A 23341-nucleotide genomic window follows, 5' to 3' on the forward strand; every position below is an offset into this window, starting at 1 on the left:
GCTACTCATGTTATCTAATAATAATTCTGAAGATGTTTTAAATTCCCCCTTTTGACTTTTTGAACTGAAAGGAGTATTTTCATCAACTAAAGACTCTGCAAGTCTGCACCCGGTGAAGACGGGATTCCTTACTCTTTTGTTAAAACTTAACGATAACAGTCTTCGTTACTTCCTTTCTCTGATTAACAATGTTATGATAACTATAGGTTCTGTTCCTATAGAATGGAGGACTCAAACATTGATTTTAACCCGACGAGAATAAACCCAATTCAGATCACACATCGTATAAACCGATAGCTTTATCAACTGTACTAGCTAAAGTTGCCGAACACTTTAGCTAGTACAGTTGATAAAGCTATCGGTTATTTCGGTACCGAATGATATGTACAAGAATGATTAATTTATTTACAAAACTCATGGTATATATACAAAATTTGAGAAAAGAAAGAAAGACAGTAGACTGAGATGGAGATATTCGGTGCGCGGGCGCGGGCGCGAGCGAGAGGGCGCGCGCGTGCCGCGCTGGAATAAAACTAAGTTCGCCGGCGGCGTGTGTCCTTTCGCTCGCCGGCCACCGTGGAATTAATATCGCGTCGTCGGATCGCCGTACCGCGCTCCGCTGCTACGTGCTCGCTGGTTGGAAGACACGACGAGATCGACGAGGATGCTGCAGGTTCCGGATATTGAACTGTCCTTCTCAGGACAATATAAAACTGCTCTTCTCAGAGCACGCAAACTGCCCTTATCAGAGCAACGTGAAATGTAACATAAAACTGCCCTTGTCAGGGCACGTCATGTTTCTCTGTTTAATCGCAGTGTGTCAATTGATCGCAACTGTTCTTTTCAGAACAATTCTGTGTTTCTGCCAAAACACATGATGTTAATCGAGTGAAACACATGATATTACGGGGTGGATCAGGAGTCAGTTTTAAAAAAAAAACAAATTTTGAAACACACACGACTTTAATACTTAGATTTAGAAAAATAAAATGACAAAAAGGTGTAAACCACGCGCGAGTTCAATCCGATCTAATTGGTGTTAATTATTTACTTAATACGAAAGCTATGTAGCCCTTACGTTGCATTGACGTCAATGAGTCAATGCAACTCGGCGTTTACATTGTAATGGCCAACCCTGTAATTTACGATATAACAACCCCCCCGTTAAGATGGATCATCATATTTAAAATGATGAGGAATTTAAATTGTGGAATTGAAGGGTTGGACTGACCTGTGGTTTTACAAAAGAGAATAAACTTATCTAAACTTAAAAATCTAAACACACGCATATTGGCATCATTGGCTATGAGTTTTGTGGGTGACGAGGATGTTGCGTTTTACAGGGGATGGAGTGCAACGATCTTCCTCTGAAGAGCAGGTTTCTTCAGTAGGTTCTTTCATGACTATCATATGAGTTGGTGGTAGTTCGGTTTTCCTGTTATGACATTGGTTAAATATCTGAACGCAGCATCCTGTCTTATCCTGCGGAGATTGGTTACAGCAGAGCCAATTTCTGACTCTGTAAAGTATGTATAAGAGAAATAGGGTAGAAATTATATAAGTTACAGATATGTAATGCGTGCTGTACTGCTGAAAGTGAGTTGGATTTTCTAATTTATTCAATTCTTTTTCGAATAGGTTAAGATGGGTACTGGCGTGCACCAATGAATCTAAATTGTTTATGTTTTCTAATTTAATGAATGGTAATTTACCTAGGGTTTTGTTTAATCTAATTTTCTCACAACAATCATCCTGGACGATATTAAAATCTGAAATTTTATTTGTAATGTTAGCAATGATGCTTTCACTAGACGAGGTGAACTGCAAGGTTTTGTAAAAAGCTTTGCATGTTTTTGGCAGTGTCAAAATGCCGGTTCCGAATAAGACTACTTCTATGTCATCAGGTTGATTGTTGCATGTTATATGACATTTTCCTGGTTCTGATTGGACAAAAATCCAGCGATTTCCTTTTATTTTGTGAAATACATCTATTACGCCATGAATTAATCTAGTAGTACAAATTTCGGGTAAGGTTGTAACTGCCTCAGTTAAAAATACGGTTTCACAGATAGGATTTGCAATTGTTGAGTAAACATTCGTTAACGCGCACACATAGCACTTCTCACTGATCACTTGGCACTTTTTGATATCGTTGATTAGTGAATAAAACATGTGATCCTTCGTTATCGCCACATATGAGTCGGTCGGTGCAATAAGAGCATATGTATCAGGTTTCGTTATGTCATATGGAGTAGGTAAGGGGACGACATTATATAAGTTATAAACTTGCGGTAGGACTAAAGGGATTTTTACAACAACAATGACTCTGTTTGAATGGTAATAACAAATTAATTTAGATAGGTCAATTATTTCGTGAATATTTTGGATTGTTAGCGACACTGGAAGTTCGTTGTGTTTAGGTAAGTTGTGTCTATTTTTATCTAATTCATTATACAGTTGGTGAGGACTTAGTACGGTCGGGTGTAGGATATTAAGTTTTGCAAATAATACGGCATTGCTAATGTCATCGATGTCTAGGGAGAGCGTTAAGATAATTGATTCTAATGAATTCAAAAGTGAGTTGGTTTGGGATTTGATTTCTAGTTTGTCGTTACTATTAGAGATGGTTTCCATTATACTATGTAGGGTTTTAATATTTTCCAAAAGATGGTTTTCATTTTCAGTGACTTTATTTATCGAGCTATTGAAGGTGGATATTGTTGATTTAATGACGTGTATATTATCCTTCATTAGATGGGCTAGTTGTTTTTCGTCAGTCTGTACGTCATTGATCGCCTGGGAAAATTTTAGAGCGTCCTCGGTGTCTAATGTGCCGAAAATAGTTTTTAGCAATGAGCCTCCAAAATCCATCAGTGCCCTTTTAAAACGACTGTTAGATTTTTCATCAACGAGTAGGTAGGAAATGGAAGAGAATTTATTAACGTTTTTTAAGTGTTGGTGTTTAAGGGCAGAGAGAGCATTATTACAATCGGTCTGTATTTTGGATGACGTGAGTGAATTGCACAATACGCGTGTTTTTTCAAATAAAAACTCTATGTTATCTAAATTAGGTAGAATATGACTAATATCTAGATACGTAACTACATTCCAATTGTTATTAGTAAACTTAACATCTAAGTGCTTATCGAAGTATAAGCCGGGGCTTCCTCTTATGGGTGAGATGAAATCGCCGGCTGCAGGTGAATGTACACACCTGTAAATGAATAAAAGGGACTATGTCAGCAATAGCTCACGTTCATGGCGACGTGTGGTCTGCGGCCGGTTTTATTTCGTCATAGTGATGACGTACATGCTTGCGGCCTACCTGTAATGTGACTGTATGTTTACCGTTTGTCTTAATTATTTTAAATGGACCCTTCCACACAGGTAATAAGGCTTTGTTTTGCTTGTGGTGGCAACGCGCGTATACCATGTCACCTATTTTATATGACGCCGGTTTGGCGTGTGAATCATAATATGTTTTGGATTTTTCTTTTGATGAGTTAATATTCTGAAGGGCTTTTTGGCGGCTGTAGTAAAGTCTATGATTTAAGGCTCGTACATAGTCAGTGTAAGTGTTAGTGTCCAGAGTATCGATGCTGTTGGGAATGTATGGTTTAAAACCAAATAATAGTTCCCAAGGGGAGAAGCCTGTCGTGCTATGCACGTTTGAGTTGTATGCAATCATAGCGCTGGGGATATAGAGGTCCCAGGTATGTTGGTTTTCACCAATATATGACCTTAAATATTCCTTAAGGGTAGAGTGGCTTCTTTCAAGGGCTCCACACGTTTGAGGGTGGTAAGGAGACGCAAAAATGTGTTTTATACCAAACAGTTTGCTTATTTGTTTGAAAACTTCAGAACAGAAATTTGTGCCCTGGTCAGATACAATCATTTTGGGGATTCCCATGTATGAAATATAAGTAACTAATAACATAGCAGTTTCCTCGGCGGAGCATGACAACATGGGATAGGCTTGTGAGAACTTAGTTAAGTCGTCCTGTAATGTCAGGATAAATTTATATTTCCTTTCATGGGTCTCCGGGAGCGGGCCCACAAGATCTAAATAGATTTTCTCGTTTGGCCGAGTAGCATTTGAAGTGATTATCATAGGTGCCCGATTCGTTTGACGTAACGGCTTATTAACTTGACAAGATCGGCAGTTTTTGACATATGCTTCTATATCTTGTCGCATGGATTTCCACCAAAACTGGGACTTGATTCTTTCGAGCATACGGGAAATACCGGGATGTCCGGCTAAGGGTGAGTCATGATTGTCTTTAAGGATTTGTTTTACTTCTACTGGGGTAGGATATTTGATGGAGTTATAGTAGATATTAACCTTTATGGCTGTATTGTGGAATAAAAATGCTATAATGTTATAAATTTTGGTAAAGGATAATTTACTAAATGGGTCGTTGAAATCGGATATGGCAATTTCTTTTTCCTCAATATACCAGTATTTTACCATATCTCGGTAGTCACGGATCAGGTTAAAAATATCTTTATAAGTCATTTCCTCGAAATGGTGGACTCGTGTGAATAAATGTGTATAAACATGTTTTTCATTGGATGTAGAGTAGAAACTATGAAGTACGCGTTCAGTGTCTCGAATGTCAGGCTGGCTCGTTGAAGAGTTTATTATATCTAAACAATAAGGAACACATTCGTCTAAATCTATGGATGTAGGATAAGCGATTAATTTGCATTTTGAGCTAAGTAGGGACTGGTTGTGTTCTTCAATTAGGGTGTCGTATGACACACCGGGTTGTTTATTTATTTGAAGAAATTGTTCATAGGTTTCAGATATAGAAGGTAGATTGTGTGAATCATCTTCGTTATTAGTTGTCTGTGGTGGATTGCCTATTACTGACGTAGGGGAACTTGTTTCTTGAGAATCGGTTAGAGTATTGACAGGGAAGCGAGACAGCGCGTCGGCGTTTGCATTTAATCTCCCTTGCTTATAGACGATTTCGTAATCGTATTCTTCCAGTTTTAGACGCCATCAAATAAGTTTGGAGCCGGGGTCCTTAACGTTCATAAGCCATACAAGTGGTCTATGGTCAGTTACGATTTTGAACCTTCGGCCATATAAATATGGTCGAAAAGTTTTGACTCCGAACAGAATTGCAACCAACTCTTTTTCGGTAGTAGAGTAATTTCCCTCGGCTTTGTTGAGAGTTCGTGATGCGAAGGCGATTGGTTTATCGTTTCCAATTTCACCCTGAGATAAAATGCAGCCGACTGCGTAATTTGATGCATCTGTAGTCAAAATGAATTATTTCTGAAAGTCAGGATATTGGAGTAGCGGAGCAGTTGTTAATTTATGTTTAAGTGTATTGAATGCCTGGTCTTGTTCGCCGGACCATTGGAAATGAGCATCCTTTTTTAGGAGCGAAGTAAGGGGTTTCGTGATTTTAGAGAAATTTTCGATGAATCGACGATAATAACCTACTAATCCCAGAAAGGATTTAATTTCTTTTGGGTTTCTAGGAACTGGGAATTCGGTTACTGCCTTGACTTTATCGGGGTTAGGTGCTACCCCATTATCGGTTATAATATGACCGAGATAAGTGGCTTCGCGTCTTAAGAATTCGCACTTATCCGGTTGGAGCTTTAAGTTGAATTGACGTAATCTGTCGAATACTAATTTGAGTTTCTCCATATGGGATCGAAGGTCATGCGAATAGATTATACAGTCGTCTAAGTAGACGTAACAATGGAGGCCCTGCAAACCTGTTAGGACAGTGTTCATTAGTTTTTGGAAGGTGGCGGGTGCATTTTTTAACCCAAAAGGCATACGGGTATATTCGAAATGGCCTTGAACTCCATTTGTTGTGACCGTGAACCCAGTTTTTGGGGCGTCTTCGTTTTTTAATTTAATTTGATGAAACCCACTGACGAGATCGAGTGTTGTAAAATATTTAGAGTGACCTAGTTGGTCGAGAATATCGGTTATTAAAGGTAAAGGATAGATTTCGGTGACAGTGGCATCATTGAGTTTACGGTAATCAATCACAATTCGCCACTTTTGTTTACCAGAGGCATCTCTTTTCTTGGGTACTACCCATACTGGGGCGCTCCATGGTGAAGTGGAGGGACGTATTATATTTTGCTCCAGCATCTTTTTAATTTGGCTTTCTACTTCGTTTTTGTGACATTCTGGAAAACGATAAGATTTTACGTGAATTGGAACTGAATCTTTTGTGTCAATTGAATGTTCTATGGCGCTAGTACAACTCAACGACTCCCCTTCGAGATAAAATATATCAGTATAATCTGCGCAACATTCTAATAATACTCTCGTCTCTTCGTCGTTTAGGTGAGATGTTTGTTTGAATAAGATCTAGAACTTCTTGAGATCTATCACGGGAGGAGGCTGTGACGTTAAGTACGTCGGCAACAGATTCGTCCACTTGCATCGAGGTCTGGATGTCGAAAGGTTGTAAGTGGACTTTATAATTTTTTATTACCACTTCAGAGTTAGTTGTGTTAAGAACGGATACGTCGACCCGTCCATTGGCTTTAGGTTTCACTATGCAATTTGCAAGATAAACTCCGGCGGAAATGTGATGATCTAAAATTACACCTTCGGTGAAATGAGCTGTTTCGAGTGGGGGATTTGAAATTTGGCATTCGATTATGGCTTCAGACCGTGGAGGGATGGTGTAAACCGGTTCGTTAAAATAGAAGGGTAGTGAGTGACCTTGAACTATGAGGTGATTTGTTGAATATAGGATATCAGCGTTAGTATATTTCAGGAAATCATTCCCTAAAATACCATCGTATTTCAAATACACATCATCTGTGATGGCGTGGAACTCAAAGTGAAAAGAAGCTGCGTTTTCTTTATAATCTGGGCATACAAAGGTCAATAGAAAAGAGCCCAGGGTTTCGCAAAATGAACTATTTTTACTTAGGCCCTTGAGTAGGATTTTATCATTAGACAGCAGCGGTTTTGTATCAAAGTTTTTAAATTTGGTTATACTGACACTCGATCCAGTATCAATAAGGAAACATAGAGCCTTTTTGGCATACTTTGTCTTTAGGTATATGTACGGTAGGGATATTTTATTAACGGATGACCCTATTTCATATATAGGGAGTGAATTAGAGACTCCTATAGGAGTAGAATGATGTACTTTAGTTGTAGGGCTCAACGAGTCAGAGGCTTCCGTCAGGAAGGGTTGAGGTGTAATAGATTTAGGACTCGACGAAACAGAGGCTCCCGTAAGGGAGGGTTGAGGAATGTTAGATTTAGGACTCAACGAAACAGAGGCTCCCATAGGGGAGGGTTGAGATTTGGCCTTTGTAAGGATTGTAGGAATAGTGCCCTTAGGATTCGGAACACGACGGCACATATTCGTGGCCCGATTATTTAGTTTAAATTATATTCATAATCGCTGGCGTTCTCGGAACTAACTTGATCGGGTGACGGTGAATATGCACGTGCTTGAATTGCTTCATTTGTAACGTGATGCGCGGCGGCCTCATTATTGTCATTATTACGTTTATATTTCTCGTTATTAAATTGCCGTTTGCGGCATTGCGAAATATCATGGCCTAAGCGTTTGCAATACCTGCAGGATAATTGGGCTCCTGTATTTTGGTTGGAACTATGCGGCTGCGAATCGAAAGACACACGCGGCCGGGCCACATGCTTATTTTTATTAGGACATTCACTTTTGGAATGCCCGTTTCTCCCGCAGATTTTGCATTTAGGCCTAGACGACGTTTTATATATAAGATTTTGAATTTTCTCTTCCTCTAAGGCGATATTGATTGCATTATTCAAATTCTTGGGATTTCTGCAACGGACCATGTTGCCTAACCTAGGGTGTAGCCCTAGCGAAAAGGTGTGTAGTGCCAGGTCTTCCGTCATGGCTATGCGGCCAGACAGATCCTTTTTGTAAGAGTCCGAATTGTGAATTTCGGACTGTAAGTCCGTTAGACATGTTTCTATTCGTAAATTCTGGGGACGATGTTACTCACGTCCGCAGGAATTGCCACTAACACCCTGCACGTGTCCCCTGGGTGGCGCTAATCGAGTAACAACCTTTCGGCTGCTGTACCTGTTGCCATTGATCAACCTCACAGCAAGTTAACCGAGTCGCTGATGCTATTTCGAAAGTGTACTATGATGGATGCAAATAATGATGAAAGTTCTTCGAAAATTACCATTGGGCCTAGCCTACGTATATGCCAGCTCAACATAGAAGGAATTAGCCTGGCAAAGTGCGAAGTCTTGCACAAAATTTTGACGAAACATAATGTTGATATATTACTACTCCAAGAGACTCACACCAAGGATGAGCAAAACTTAGAGTTAAGGGGGAAAATCCCAGGGTACAGTCTAGTTGACGCACTTAACCACCCCAAACATGGTATAGCAACCTATGTCAAACAGGGAATATCGAACATCGTGGTTTTGCCGCAAATACCAAATCCGAACTACTATATCTCGGTAATTAGAGCACAAGAGTTGACCATAGCAAACATCTATAAACCTCCTAACAACTCATGGGGAGATGGGGCACCGATCTTACCGCACCCCTGTGTATACGCTGGTGATTTTAATAGCCACCATACCACCTGGCGTTATGACTCCAACGACCTAAACGGCATAGCACTCAACCAATGGGCGGAAGACAATAACTACCAGCTAGTCTTCGACGCAAAAGACAAGGGCTCATTTAGATCAGCCAGATGGAGAAAAGAGTACAACCCGGACCTAACTTTTGTTTCTCGTGATAGTACAGGCGCTCCTCTTCCCGCTACAAGGAAAATACTAACAAACTTCCCAAATACTCAACACCGTCCAATTCTGTTAGAGGTCGGCAACCAAATCCCATTAGTACAGTCCATGCCTCTACCAAGATGGAATTTCCAAAAGGCACAGTGGGATGGATTTGCAACATACATTGACAACTCCATCAGATGGATTCCGCCGAAAGCCGAAAACTACGAGAGATTGGTTGGTTTAGTCATTTCAGCTGCCAAAAAGTACGTCCCCCGAGGCTTCCGAAAAACGTACATACCCGGGTGGACCAAGGAAAGCGAGCAACTTTACCAACAGTACAAAGAATCAGGCGATCAGGAAGTAGGACGTGACTTACTACAATCTCTGGATATCGAACGGAAGAACAAATGGGTAGCCACTGTTGAAAAGCTTAACTTCAAAACATCAAGCAGAAAAGCGTGGAAGGTACTCAATAAACTTACAGGCAAAACTGGGTCAAAAAATCACAATGTTTCTCAAAAGCTTACGGACTCCATAGGAAAACGCATTGTAGAAACATCACGTGTACGAGGAGACCGTGCCACTACTAGAAACATTAAGATGCTGGCCAATAAACTCAAAGATACACTCCCAGATGACGCAAATCTGTCCAGGCCGTTTTCAATTGATGAAACATCTGCCGCTATTAATCAACTTGCTCTAGGTAAAGCAGCAGGGCAGGATGGTATCTACAATGAATTTATTAAGAACCTCGGCCCTAAATGTGTAAAATGGTTAGCAGCTTTCTTTTCCGACATTCTAGCTAGAAACAAACTACCCCCAGCGTTTAACTTCGCCAAAGTAATTGCTGTACTCAAACCCGAAAAACCTGCTTGTGATGCAAAGAGCTACAGACCAATTGCCTTACTTAGCTGCACGTACAAGCTACTGGAAAAGCTACTGGCGTTCAGGATAAGCCCGCTTATCGATAAAATTGTCCCTGTGGAGCAAGCGGGATTCAGAAGTGGTCGTAATTGTGTTGATCAAGTCCTGTCTCTTACATCACATATAGAAGCTGGGTTTCAAAAGCAACTAAAAACTGTGGCCGTCTTCGTGGACCTATCCGCAGCTTATGACACTGTGTGGAGACAAGGGATGCTCTTTAAGCTAATGAAGGCGGTGCCCTGCCGACGAATCACAAATCTAGTAAACAACATGCTCAGCAATCGGGAGTTCGTTGTGTACCTAGGGGACAAACGAAGCCGTGTGAGAAAACTACAAAATGGCCTCCCACAAGGTTCAACATTGGCGCCCCTACTGTTTAACCTCTACACATACGATTTACCGAGCACGGCCTCTAGAAAATTTATGTATGCTGACGATATTGCCCTAACTTACCAGCACAAAACGTTTAAGGCCTCTGAGGAACAACTCACAAGTGACTTGGTTACAATAAACAACTACTTCAAAACGTGGAGATTAGTACCAAACGCTAGTAAAACTGAAGTATCAACATTCCACCTACACAACCAACTGGCCACATACTGCCCCAAAGTCACTTTTGACGGTAAAATCCTGGAATACAACCCACAGCCTAAATATCTTGGCGTCACTCTTGATCGTTCGCTGACATACCGATCTCACCTGAGCAAGTTAAATAAGAAACTCGTAACTCGCAACAACATCTTGCATAAGCTTACAGGCACGTCTTGGGGAGCTAGCGCGGAAGTACTGCGCACAAGTGGGCTTAGCCTGGTGTATTCAGCAGGAGAATACTGCGCCCCGGTTTGGTTGAACAGTGCCCACACAGACAAGATCGACGTCCAGTTGCATAAAACTATGCGCTGTATATCTGGCACGATACAATCAACCCCCCTACAATGGTTGCCAGCACTGAGCCACATACCGCCTCCCCATCTTAGAAGGCAACAGGCTTTACTAAATGAAGCCAACAAAATAGCTCTAAACTCAAATCTACCGGTTCACCAGGAGTTTATGTGCCCGCCTCGACATCGTCTGAAATCCCGACATCCGCCCTACCAGACAGCACAGTACCTGATGGAAAAGCCGTTCAATATAAAAACAAGATGGAAAGACGAATGGATAGCAAACCCACCCAGGGCTGATGTCTCTAACTATGACCCCACGCAAAAGCCATTTGGCTTCTCGGGCTCTAGACGGGACTTGTGCCAGCTGAATAGGCTCAGAACCGAACATGGACTCTGTGGGGATTACATGTTTAAGTGTGGCTGGCGAAATTCACCGGCGTGTGATTGCGGGGCTCCAGTGCAGACTATTAATCACATCATCTACGACTGCCCCAAGAGGAAATATACCGGAGTTTCCCTGGACCTGCTCCGCCCTGATGTGAACGCAACCCAATGGGTGAAGAAACTAGATGTTAAACTATAGTACCTATTCAATAAGCAATTAATTATCAAGCGACTAGTTTGTAGCCATACGATTAAATAAATAAAGTATTCGTAAAGCGAATTGTGCAACTGTCTCGTTGCTTTCCTGTTTGCATGACTGAAGGTCAATTAATAAATGATTATAATGCTTTCTCTCTCCAAAGTTTTGTTTTAAAAAAGTTTTTAGGCTGTCAAAGGTGTCGAAAATTTTATTAGAACATGCTATCTGTGCTTTGCCCTCTAATCGTGCATAGATATATTTAAATAATAAAGTTTTTTGGTTCTCTGATGCTAAATCTAACGCGTTCTGGCAATTAGTAAGGAAGGCCGTGAGCGTCTCACGATCTCCCTTATAAGGGTTAATCAATTTACACAGGACGGAAATTGAAAACTCCTCGCTTGTTTCGGGTTTTTTTTCAGTTTTGTCAACCATTGTTAAATAATTTAGGGGGTAGTAAATCGACCTTGAAAATAAAATATGTAGCGGTAACAAAAATCAAGTGTTTTACTCACAGGATGAGCGCGATGAGAATCTTCATCTGGAGAGACGTTTGTTGGCGTTGAAGAAGTCGTAGGGGTGCTGCCGATAGGGCAACTGTTGAAGGGCGGCCGGAAAACCTTCCGACAGCGGAATACAGGTTGGCTTTCCTCGGGCGGTTCGTTGGCAGGCTTATTCAAAAAAATAAGGCTGACTGTCGCAACGGCTGGACCACGAAGGAAATCAGGAACTTGACGAGGCGGCAGGAAGTCAAGAGATTGATGGTGTTGATGCCCCGGAGATGGATCGGTGGTGCCTGTGCAAGGCGCTTCTGGATACGTGGTTCTTCTTAAAAAAGTCTTTTGGATATTTAACGTGTTTTCCGTCGCGTATGGAATCCAGCAGAACGATACGGTTTCCGTGCTGGTATCCCACTTCTGACACCACTATTACGGGGTGGATCAGGAGTCAGTTTAAAAAAAAAAACAAATTTTGAAACACACACGACTTTAATACTTAGATTTAGAAAAATAAAATGACAAAAAGGTGTAAACCACGCGCGAGTCCAATCCGATCTAATTGGTGTTAATTATTTACTTAATACGAAAGCTATGTAGCCCTTACGTTGCATTGACGTCAATGAGTCAATGCAACTCGGCGTTTACATTGTAATGGCCAACCCTGTAATTTACGATATAACAGTTCCCACAGGGTTCCCACCTCAAGCCAAGCGTACCGGCAGGCGAAAAGTGTGGCCTCGGCGTGTTTTGCTCGTGCTTGAAAGTACTTGCGTGGTTGTGGTTGTGTCTGGTTCATTTCTTCGTTTTAGGATGCCTTTTTTCTGTTGTTGGTTGTTGTTGTTTTGTTGTGATGTCGGTAAACTCGGTGATACAATCGGTTGGTAGTTTTGTTCGCTGTTGTAGCTGTAGGTATTTTCGTTGCGATCGTTGTAGGTATGTTAGGCGTTTTCGTTGAACTCGTAGCTGTAGGTATATTTTTTGCCGTCGTTGAAGTAGGTATGTCCGTTGTACTAGTAGTTGTAGGTGTATCTTGCTTGATATTTTTTTAAACATTTTGTGTGTGATGTGTACTAGATATGAGTACACTATATAAAAAAAATCAAGCAAATATAGCTCAAGGGCAGATGTTGTTTCCTTATTCAGCTACGACCTTTATAGCATTACAGCTAACACCAATGCACTGTAAAATTAAGTAGTAAAATTAAATCAGAAATAATAAAGAGATTAATAAGCTACCTATTGCATGTTTGATTCGCAAAAATGTAAATATCTTTAAAAAGTTTATGAATTTGGTCGGCAAACAAGTCGCAGTCAGGTGCAAAAGATAAAAAAATATTAAGGCGCTCTTATATTTGAGTTTTACGTTTCCGAGGGGGTGAAGCAGACGAGTGGTAGAACAGGCAGGCGGGGGCCCCGCGCGCCCCGCCGCACCATTCCCGCGCAGCACGTCTACATCCTTATTCTGGCGCCATCGGTATTCTGAATATTCTGATTTGTCAGTTCCGGGATTTTTTCCGGCAATTAATATCGAATAAGGTTTATTAGCAAATTCGTATTTTAATGAGTACTTAATGAAATTATATACAATATGAGAGTATACCCCGACAAACTAAGAACCTAATCAAATTATACACAATTATTATGAGACAGAAATTAGTACTTCCTTACCTTAAAAATATAATAGAGTTAGACCAAGAAAATTCTGCAACGATTTTGATTGCACACGCAGTGCAAGTGTTATTTTGAACGACAAACCTTTATGAAATTATGATTAACACTTGCACTGCGTGTGCAATCAAAATCGTCGTAGACTTGGTCTAATTCTAGAAGTCAATTTCGGGCAAGTTGGTATTGAAAATAAGGAAGAATACTGTAGTTCGTTTTTTTTAGCATTAGAAAGTAAGGTAAGCGATCTTGACATGTCTTTTAATTGAAAAGCGCTTTTTAAAAATCAGTAACTATTACTTATGAAAGCTTATTTTATATATTAGGACTTTTATTTTATATAAAACAATCAACATTTGGCATGATGTGTCACATCCCCGTAGCTGTAGGCGTCCATAGGCTATGGTGAATGCGGGTCGTATGCTTGCTTGCCACCAGTGTGGTATATAAAAACAGCATTTTTTGGAATTAATTTCCATATAGCATGGTACGGACTTGGCGGAAATAAGGTAGAAGTACTAGTGCTCAACGCTGCACTAGTATTCGACACGGCCACTTTATGTCAAAGTGACAAGAATTAAATTTGAATACAGAAAGATCGTCGCCGTTCAAATTTAACCTATATTACTTTGACATAAAGTATAGTGTGTAGCTTTCAAATAGAGCTCAATGGCTAATCCTATTGTCTATTGTTAAGTAAAACCGCACGTGCTACTTACCTGCAAAAAAGGGTCTTAATTATTTTATTTGGCACCTGAGCGCGGGCTAGGCCAACGCTCAAAAAACCAGTGTAGGTGCGCTCTCCGATAACGCGCCTTTGTTACGCATCTCGATGACACATTTTAGACTGGTTCTGTAGCGTTCGACTCGCCGGCACTCAGTTACCGAAGTACGTATTTTTTATGCAGGTGGTTGTGGCACGTGGTACGAGCAGTTTTACTTAACAATAGACAATAGGATTAGCCGTCGAGCTCTATTTGAAAGCTACACACTATACCCATATCGAATACTAGTGCAGCGTCGAGCACTAGTACTTCTACCTTACCTAATATTAAACACAAAACCATTTTAGGCATTTTTCGACCACTTCCCTTAAAACGCATGTAGGTAACTCGGAAACTAAAAGCGGTGAAATGGTTACCACCATACACTAAACACTCCCACATAGGTATTTGAAATCCGTACACATATGTTTATAAAAATGATTCAATTTGATTAATTTAATAGCCTTTAATAAAATATGTTTACACAATTTATCAATCGTGACTGAATTCCGGATTGGTTAGATGGGTGTGTGCCTTTGCTTCCCAACTTGTTATAAAATGACAATATGACGGGCGAATGTCTGAAATGTCACAGTAATTAAGTATTATTTTGCTTTTCTTCGTAAGTATGTTGAAAAACATTGTGTGTATAACATATTTGCATATTTATACAGTGAATACCCATTTTATGAAACGTCCACTAAACTAGCATAGGTCCGACGCTGGCAGTGGCCACGGGCGTACTGGCGCGGGGAATGGGCGCAAGGTATTGCCGCGTAGGGTGAAATTTAGTAGGCAAAAGTTGAATTCATAAAATTATGAATGAAAAGATTAACGTATCAATAAAAGGACCAGCAATAACGAAGATTTACTTAAAACCTATCGAATGAGGTAAGTTTCATATCCATTTTCGTCGTAGTACTTCTAAAATATGGATCAAAAGACAGCTTTAAGCATGTTTTCAACTTAAGATTCTATCGAGAAAATAATGAGCCGTTGTGTTTCTGACAAGCAATAACGTAGTTCAAGGACTAAAGTTATACATACTAGAAAATAATGCATGAAATCCTTGTAAAAGTCTGTAAATATGGTTACAAAAAAGCGCATTTTACTACACACCGCGCCTTATTGGAGAGTACTGGTGTGCAGTCGTGTATTTCCGTTTCTGCTATAACAACAAATATTAAAAACATAATAAGTGGGGCTCCCAATCTCCCATTTAACAAACATGATTGTTATTGCTCTTTTTTCCCTTCGTGCGCGAGTTCGATTCACACTTGGCCGTTTTTATTATTATTAGCATTTGCTTTTAATACCGAAACATGCTATTTTACGAACGCATTTAAAGCAGATTTGTATGCACTTTCATGGTATTTGATAGTGAAATTATTATTGGTTCATATGTAGACCAGGTACGAAATAAAACAAAACTTTGTCAATGTATTATAATAATTGGGCCTTCCTTGTATTATAATAATTCATTGATAACATTTGTAAGTATAGGTGACATTGTAGTAGGTAGGTACCTAATAGTGACGAAAGTTTGGCAATGTTGGTTCAATCATAATAGTCTCGATTGTATCTGGCACTGCGACTTCATTCATGTTCGAGGAGCGGAGAGATATCGCCAACGGTAACGCCGACTGTGCGCATAACTGCGAAGCGCTGCGTGTGGACCCCACAGCGGATCGATACAGTGTACAGCGCCCGCGTCTGGGAACAACACTAAATATTAATCCCACCAAAAACATAAATGTAAAAAAGGAGAGCCAAGTTCAATACAAAAATTATGCATGGCTGTGGGGCTCGCCGCAAAAAGAATGGAGATCTAAATGAGTGCCACTGCCAAGTTCTATGCAAAATCCAAATATGTATTTATAGGAACAAAATAACACTATAAACAAGTATTAAACTCTATTTCTTTGCTTTATTGGATACCTATAACAATTGCTGTTATTTAAAAAAATGTGAGATCTTAAAGTAGGTTAGATTTGACTTGGCCAGTTTTCATTATATCAATCATTTTATATATATTGTAATTCTGATAAAACCTGGCCAAGCCAAACCTAACCTACTTTAAGATCTCACATTTTTTTAAATAACAGCAATTGTTATAGGTATCCAATAAAGCAAAGAAATAGAGTTTAATACTTGTTTATAGTGTTATTTTGTTCCTATAAATACATATTTGGATTTTGCATAGAACTTGGCAGTGGCACTCATTTAGATCTCCATTCTTTTTGCGGCGAGCCCCACAGCCATGCATAATTTTTGTATTGAACTTGGCTCTCCTTTTTTACATTTATGTTTTTGGTGGGATATCAATACTTTTTGTAAAGAAAACTAGGCAGGTATTGAGATTTAATGTTTTTTCTTATGTTTCCGCTGTATGGTTTTTACTTCTGTTCTTTGTATAATTATGTGGTACCGCGCGCCGCCGACGACACACCGTTGGCCGGTTGTTTAGAGCGTATTAAAAGTTTTTTGTATGGGGACACCACTTATTTTTTGACTAAACTTTATTTTAATATAGCAAATATAATACTACATATATTGGGGTAGTTTCAAATATCTGCTTGTAACGGTTCCAACGCTACAATAAAAAAATATTTTTTTGTATGGGGACCCCCCCTATTTTTTAACTTTTTTTTATTTTTAGATTTTTTCCTACGCTTACACACAATAACCGAGCTGGATTCCAAATTTCATCCTTCTAGGTCATCTGGAAGTAGGTTAGGTTTAGGTACTTATATCAGTCCCAATAAAAAATGTTTTTTTTGTATGGGGACCCCCCCTATTTTTAAACTTTATTTTATTTTTAGATTTTTTCCTACGGTTACACACAATAACCGAGCTGGATTCCAAATTTCATCCTTCTAGGTCATCTGGAAGTAGGTTAGGTTTAGGTACTTATATCAGTCCCAATAAAAAATGTTTTTTTTGTATGGGGACCCCCCCTATTTTTAAACTTTATTTTATTTTTAGATTTTTTCCTACGGTTACACACAATAACCGAGCTGGATTCCAAATTTCATCCTTCTAGGTCATCTGGAAGTAGGTTAGGTTTAGGTACTTATATGTCAGTCCCAATAAAAAGTGGTTTTTTTGTATGGGGACCCCCCCTATTTTTTAACTTTATTTTATTTTTAGATTTTTTCCTACGGTTACACACAATAACCAAGCTGGATTCCAAATTTCATCCTTCTAGGTCATCTGGAAGTAAGTTAGGTTTAGGTACTATAAGTCATAAGTCAGTCTTAAAATTTACGACTTTTTGACCTTCATATCTTTATAACCGTTTGAGCTAGCTTCATGAAATTTGGGCTTCTAGATATCCTTATGGATATAATTAAACACACGTAGTTTTATGTGTTTACGTCAAAGATGTTTTGAGTTATAGAAGGGTCAAAAGTGGCACCAAGTGGTTCGTGTAATATTACACTCGGCGCTGGCTAGCCAGTTCCTTTGCTTGAACTTGGCTTGACACGCTGCCGCGTGTCTAGATATTCCTTAATTCCTAAGGTACGAATATTTCCTATAAAATGCTATTTTTACCTTGAACATTGACAGCAAAGCAACCGTAGGAATGCAGCTCGAAAAGTTCTATTGAAAATAGTGTAGATGATGGGATTGATAGTCGATGAAACATATCCCAGCCAGAGGCATACGTCCACCACGTTATCTAAAAAATAATAAACAGTAAGTACGTAATCGGTCTTGAATATGTTTTTTTTCTTCTGTCCTAAAAGTGAGAGCTACAACATTTAACATTCCCTTGTTTTTATCTGACGCTAAACTTTGCGTTAGTTACGTAAATAAGTTAAAACGAATAAAGGGTGTAACGAAAAAAAACTGTAAATTTCAAATGAAAAATTGATGCAATTAATTGAAGGATTTTAGGATTACTAGAATATAAAGCTACTTATAATTTAAATAATTATCAGTTTTTATTATTATTCTATTTTCTGTAGGAGTGATAGGCAGCTTGTTCCTAGCGCATTCAGTGACAGCAATTTACGGATCCGTTTTTCATATTTGCCTCCACCATCCCAACACATGCTGGATATGTTAAAGTTTTTTGGCTGTTTATCCTTCTCTTTTAATACACTCTTGATTTGAACCCATTGATAGTCGAGAAAACGGCACTGCAGGACGTATGGTGGTCTTACTTTGCTCATCGTCTATTAAAAAATGTGACTTTTTGTACGAAGGAAATTGTATGCTTTTTGACTTGGCCTAGAAATTAATAACGCTAATTTTCGGTTACTTTCGCTATCCTAACTTTTGAGCGAATCTAAATACTATATAGTTATTTTGTTTATAGTTCGTTTCACTTTAGTCGAATATTTACCCCAATTTTTCACGATAAATATGATGGGCATGCGGGGGCGGGCGCAAATATGATGGGCATGCGGGGGCGGGCGCAAATTCTATTAACAATATTTCTGATGGGTCACTTGTTCCTAGAGGTCTGCCGCTTCTAGACCTCTGTTCAAGAGACAAATTACTAAATTAATTAGTTGGTTATTATGAAATGCACGAATCTACGAGGTTATTTTAAGTGTATCGAAAGCAAGCATGGAGTATGTTGAAAAATTTCTTGCCATTTGGAAAAGACCAAATTTTAGTGATCTCTTCTATTGAGCGGTGTAACGTCGCATGGCGTAAAACCAGAATTATTTGCACTAAAATATATAATCTAATAATAGGACTTTTAAATGCGATAAGAAAGTCGTCGTCATCATGCTCAGAAATAAAATTACAACCGTTTGAAAGTTTTTTTTCGGCAGGCTTTATTACGAATATGGGAGTATCTTCAGTTGTGTGAATAAAGTTGCCAATTCACACAAGTAATATTCTAAATGGACTACGATATTTTATGTTACTCAAGTTTACATGAAACTAATCATATTCACAAATATATATCCCCGATATAAAATGCATACAACATTATCGAAAATGGCATGTCTGTAGCGGTGTAGCCTATCATATTTTATTTTATTACTAGGTATTTATCTCAAACTTTTCATTTGTATCACATGCACGTCTTTCCACAGTTTTTCTTTAGACAGCCTAACATGAGTCCAATACGACGTTACTTTCAAGGTAGTTAAGTAGTCTTACGACGGGATAATTTTGAAAACAACTTTATTTTAATCTCTGTTTTACCTCCTATTTACAAATAACCATACTCATGAGAATCACACCTTTGTAAGTATCTCCATCAAAATGATGTCGAACTGTGTGATGATGGAGAATGCCTTGTGGCATTAGCATCATAAGCTAGGTAAATACTTACCTAATAAAGGTCCGCCTTTAGTTACTGTATATTTTTATTGTGCAATAAAGTTTAAATAAAATAAATATAGTTATTTGTACAACAAGAGATCAAAGTTTGATATTTCTTCGAGTGCTTATTTTGAGTCCCGTGCAAGCGAAAGATTCTATAATAGATTCACGAGCGTAGCGAGTGAATCTAATTTAGAATCTTGAGCGTAGTAAGGGATTCAAAAGCGCACGAGATGTAAATAACTTTGATCTCGTGTAGTACACAAAAATTTTCACCCTAAGCAGTGAGAACATACCTAGAGGGACAGAGATAATAGAACCCAAGTATATCGAACTTGTATTAGACCCCGCATGTTGAAATGACATTTGACTATAAAAGTCACTTGAATGACATTTTGTCTCACTCAGTAAGCAAAATGCGATTTTGCTCACTCATACTGTCTCACTAAGTGAGCAAAATGCGATGTTGCTCACTGAGTGAGACAAAATGACTCATCGCATTTTGCTCACTGTTTTTAAGAAGCAAAGTACCCTTGTTCGAGCTGCTGAGGTGAAAAATAAATAAATAGGTACACTTTACTATATTTTTAAGAAAACATTTATTCTATTCCTTCAAATCACACAAAAACACGTAAGAATCACCCTTATAAACAAGTCTGAAATATACTTGTGTTGTGAGATTTCTTACCTGGGACAGAACATGTCGGACACGAAGCAAATAGGATATTTAATAAGAAGAATGGAGCCCAACATAACACGAATGTAAAAAACACCAAGCCGAGTACTTTGGTAGCTTTTTGTTCATTTGCTACGGCATTAGCAGTCATCGCGCGGTCCTTTTTCCGGTAGGGTAAAAATCTGTAAGTTAAAATCGCAATATTGATATATGATTAAGATTAGGTATGACTAATACTATAGTGATGCGCATGGCAAAACCAATGGGACCGGTGTTCCAATGGTGCAAGTTCGAGTCTTGCTGGAGGTGTAAATTTTTTCAATCCATTAATATCGCTCGCAAATGTTTCTGCTTATTAAAAAATGTGTATTATGGGTCAGCACATTGTTACTGGCGAATTCTCAATACTTTTAACTTGACACTCGGGTCTGTTAAAGCCTGACCATCTAATAATATAATCACGCGCCATGTTACGGAATTTCATTGGCACTAATTGTTTCATACTATACTGATTGGAATTGTCGCAAGTTCGAGTCTTGCCAGAGGTGTACACTTTTCCATTTTACCTTTAAGAGGTAGGTATATATTTTTTTTAGTTAAAAAATATGATGTTTAATAATGAACTTTAATTGTTAAATTACCTCAACGTCAATGGGTTCGCAGCATGTATAAGTTTCGGCGGTACTAGTCTCCTAGTCCTGGCCTTTCTTGTTTCTACACCTATATTGGGCGGTGTCTGGGTGCTGACGTTACGCGCTCTTTTACTCCTTTTTGTTTCTGCGCCGTTTAAGTAGCTTAGTTCTGGATGTGAAACACTCAATCCCATCTTGTTACTTTCATGACGGCTACCGGATAAAATATAACTAAGCATTATATTATTATTATATCACAACACACTGTTATCTTTAAACGGGGTGATACGATAGCAACATTGTCAATTATCGTGCGTAACAAACTTTCTTTCCAAGGGTCACGTACATCATACAATTTTATACTTACACTATTTTTTATAAGTAAGAACCACTCACACTTGACCTTCAAATCAAAATCCGAACTAAAAAAGATTGTCAAAATAAACCACAAAAATGTCCACATTGGAGTACCTACTCATTTTGTTTATTAAAAGTATTGGCTACAAATATAATGACCACTAAAATACTTTGGTACCCTAAATAAAGAAATCTGTTTCACCAAAAATAATACCTGATCACCAAAAAATTAGGCCTTAAATTAAAAAAGTACCACCGTTTTAATTATGGCTGCATTTTAAATTGTATTCGAATACCAAATGTAATGAATCATCATCAAAAGTCATTAATGATCATCAAATCTTGAAGAGCAAATTAATTAAGAAAGAGCAGAAGGTAAGTAAAGTTAGAACTGCCACCTTTACAGAACCTAAGTGCTATCAGAAAAGTGGGTTAGGTTAGGTTAGAACTGCGACCCTTACAGAAACGAAATGCTACTAGAAAAGTGGGTTTGGTTAGGTTTGAACTTCGAACCTTATAAAAACGAAATGCTACTAAAAAAGTGGGTTAGGTTAGGTTTGAACTGCGACCCTTACAGAAACGAAATGCAACTAGAAAAGTGGGTTATGTTAGGTTTGAACTGCGACCCTTACAGAAACGAAATGCTACTAGAAAAGTGGGTTATTATTATTATTATTTTTTATAGACTATATATTTTATGGGAGAGAGGTCCTTGCTATCGGTACAGGCGGCTAATCTCCCTACAACTGTGAATATATAAAGCTAAGAAAGTCCTAAGTAAATCTACAATTCTTTCATGATATAAGTCCCTACATCCCTAATGATGAGAAAAGTGGTTTAGATTAGGTTAGAACTGCGACGTTCCAGAAATGAAATGCTACTAGAAAAAGGTGATGTAGTGGATTAATTAATTTTATAGGATAGCGATAATATTCAATATTTGCACATTTTTAGTTAAAATATAGTTACAATTTTGGTGGTCATTTACTATTTTTGGCTTACGATGATTATTTTGGAGTCATTTGCTTTAATATGATGGCAAGAATCAAAAAATTGGTTATTATTTTACATTAATGGAGTCCTCATTTTGGTGATCATTTACTAGTTTTAGGTTAACAATTACTAGTTCGGTGTCATTTTCTTTAATAGGATAGCAAGATGTAAAAATTTGGTTATCATTTCAGATTAAAATGGGGTTTGAAATTTGGTAATCACTTACTATTTGTGGGTTAATAATGATTAATTTGGCGTCATTTCCTTTAACAGGACAGCAAAATGTAAAAATTTGTTAATAATTTCCCATTAAAATGAAGTTATAATTTAGGTGATTATTTATTATTTTAGGGTGGTAAAAATGTTTTTTTTTTGGTGTTAAATTTTACTATATCTGGGTACAGTTAAATACCAGCCAAAAGTATTTACCTTGCAGATATTCCTGCTACCCTCCAAGTAGTCTGCCTGGTTACTGATCTACTTGTGGACAGATTGGGTGAACTTCTAGCTCCGATCCGCCGTATGCCAGGTTGTCCAGTGTTGAAGCCGCATAGCCTAAATTTTTACAAAATTCAATATTACCTCATTCATTGCAAGCAATTAAACTATCGATCCGCTGAGTCAATTATACGACTGCCTGGTTGCCTGGTAAAAATAATGACGATTTTTTTGTGATCTCTGATAATCTGACATTAATTAATTACTTGTTTATTTAACCCTTAGCCAGGCCTAACGATTTTGTTTTACTTTTGCATTTTAATTTTTGTACATAATAGCTTTATTAAAAAACTAAAACTAATATCTATTTTTTTTTATTATCATTACTTCCTAAAAGAATGTGGTCAGTTCAGGGTCGATAAGTAAAATTGGTACTCAACGGCAAGTGGATTTGTTGTTAGATGAATATAGCGAACGCATTATTTAGTAATTGCAACAAATTTTGAAGTCGCATATTTCAGCGAAGCAAATTTTTATGTTCCTTAAATTTTGCGAAAGCCTTATTCAGTTGCCGCTTCCGTCAGACTTCGACATTTTCTGACGTCAGTTTTAGACATTTTTTCGTAGCCTATGGAAGCCTGCAACACTAGGCTGTCATATTTACATGCCAAAATATAAAAATCTGTACACATATATTTACAGTATTAATTATCACGAAAATAAATTTAAAACCAATCAATTAAACATGTCATAATCTGTAGTGGACTGCGATAGGCGGATGATGAAATATTCGGTAGCATCTCTAGCTAAAAAATGAGTGCGAATAAATTATAGGGACATAAATAAAGTGCTCGTTAAAAACTGTGACTCTAATTAGCTGCAAATAAATAAGGCGTTTA

At 38.3% G+C, this 23341-nt stretch overlaps 2 protein-coding genes across 2 annotated transcripts in view; both read right to left on the reverse strand.

Moving 5' to 3' along the window:
• Nucleotides 1-1030: 1030 nt before the first annotated feature.
• On the reverse strand, nucleotides 1031-7494 carry LOC134678096 (uncharacterized). The gene is made up of 2 exons (XM_063536546.1): nucleotides 7424-7494; nucleotides 1031-3214 (listed from the first exon to the last, which is right to left on the reverse strand). The coding sequence occupies exons 1-2, from the start codon at nucleotides 7492-7494 to the stop codon at nucleotides 1297-1299; spliced, it is 1989 nt and encodes a 662-aa protein (XP_063392616.1). The 3' UTR covers nucleotides 1031-1296.
• Nucleotides 7495-15581: 8087 nt separating this feature from the next.
• The window catches only part of LOC134678820 (5-hydroxytryptamine receptor 2A), a 38292-nt gene continuing 30532 nt past the window's right edge, over nucleotides 15582-23341 (reverse strand). Inside the window, exons 5-9 of the mRNA XM_063537526.1 lie at nucleotides 22434-22559; nucleotides 20664-20867; nucleotides 20035-20204; nucleotides 17613-17739; nucleotides 15582-15770 (exon numbers count right to left, since the gene is read on the reverse strand). Coding sequence (XP_063393596.1) covers nucleotides 15584-15770; nucleotides 17613-17739; nucleotides 20035-20204; nucleotides 20664-20867; nucleotides 22434-22559 — 814 coding nt within the window. The 3' untranslated portion in view covers nucleotides 15582-15583. The remainder of the gene's footprint in view (nucleotides 15771-17612; nucleotides 17740-20034; nucleotides 20205-20663; nucleotides 20868-22433; nucleotides 22560-23341) is intronic.

The sequence above is a fragment of the Cydia fagiglandana genome, chromosome Z (genome assembly GCF_963556715.1).
Source record: "Cydia fagiglandana chromosome Z, ilCydFagi1.1, whole genome shotgun sequence".
NCBI classification, from domain to species: domain Eukaryota; kingdom Metazoa; phylum Arthropoda; class Insecta; order Lepidoptera; family Tortricidae; genus Cydia; species Cydia fagiglandana.

Excerpts from the sequence above, each read along its gene's own strand:
- LOC134678096 (XM_063536546.1), bottom strand. The coding sequence starts at position 7,494 with ATGAGGCCGCCGCGCATCACGTTACAAATGAAGCAATTCAAGCACGTG. Across the intron at positions 3,215-7,423 it reads ATTCACCGTCACCCGATCAA|GTGTGTACATTCACCTGCAG; the intron begins GTTAGTTCCGAG and ends ATTCATTTACAG.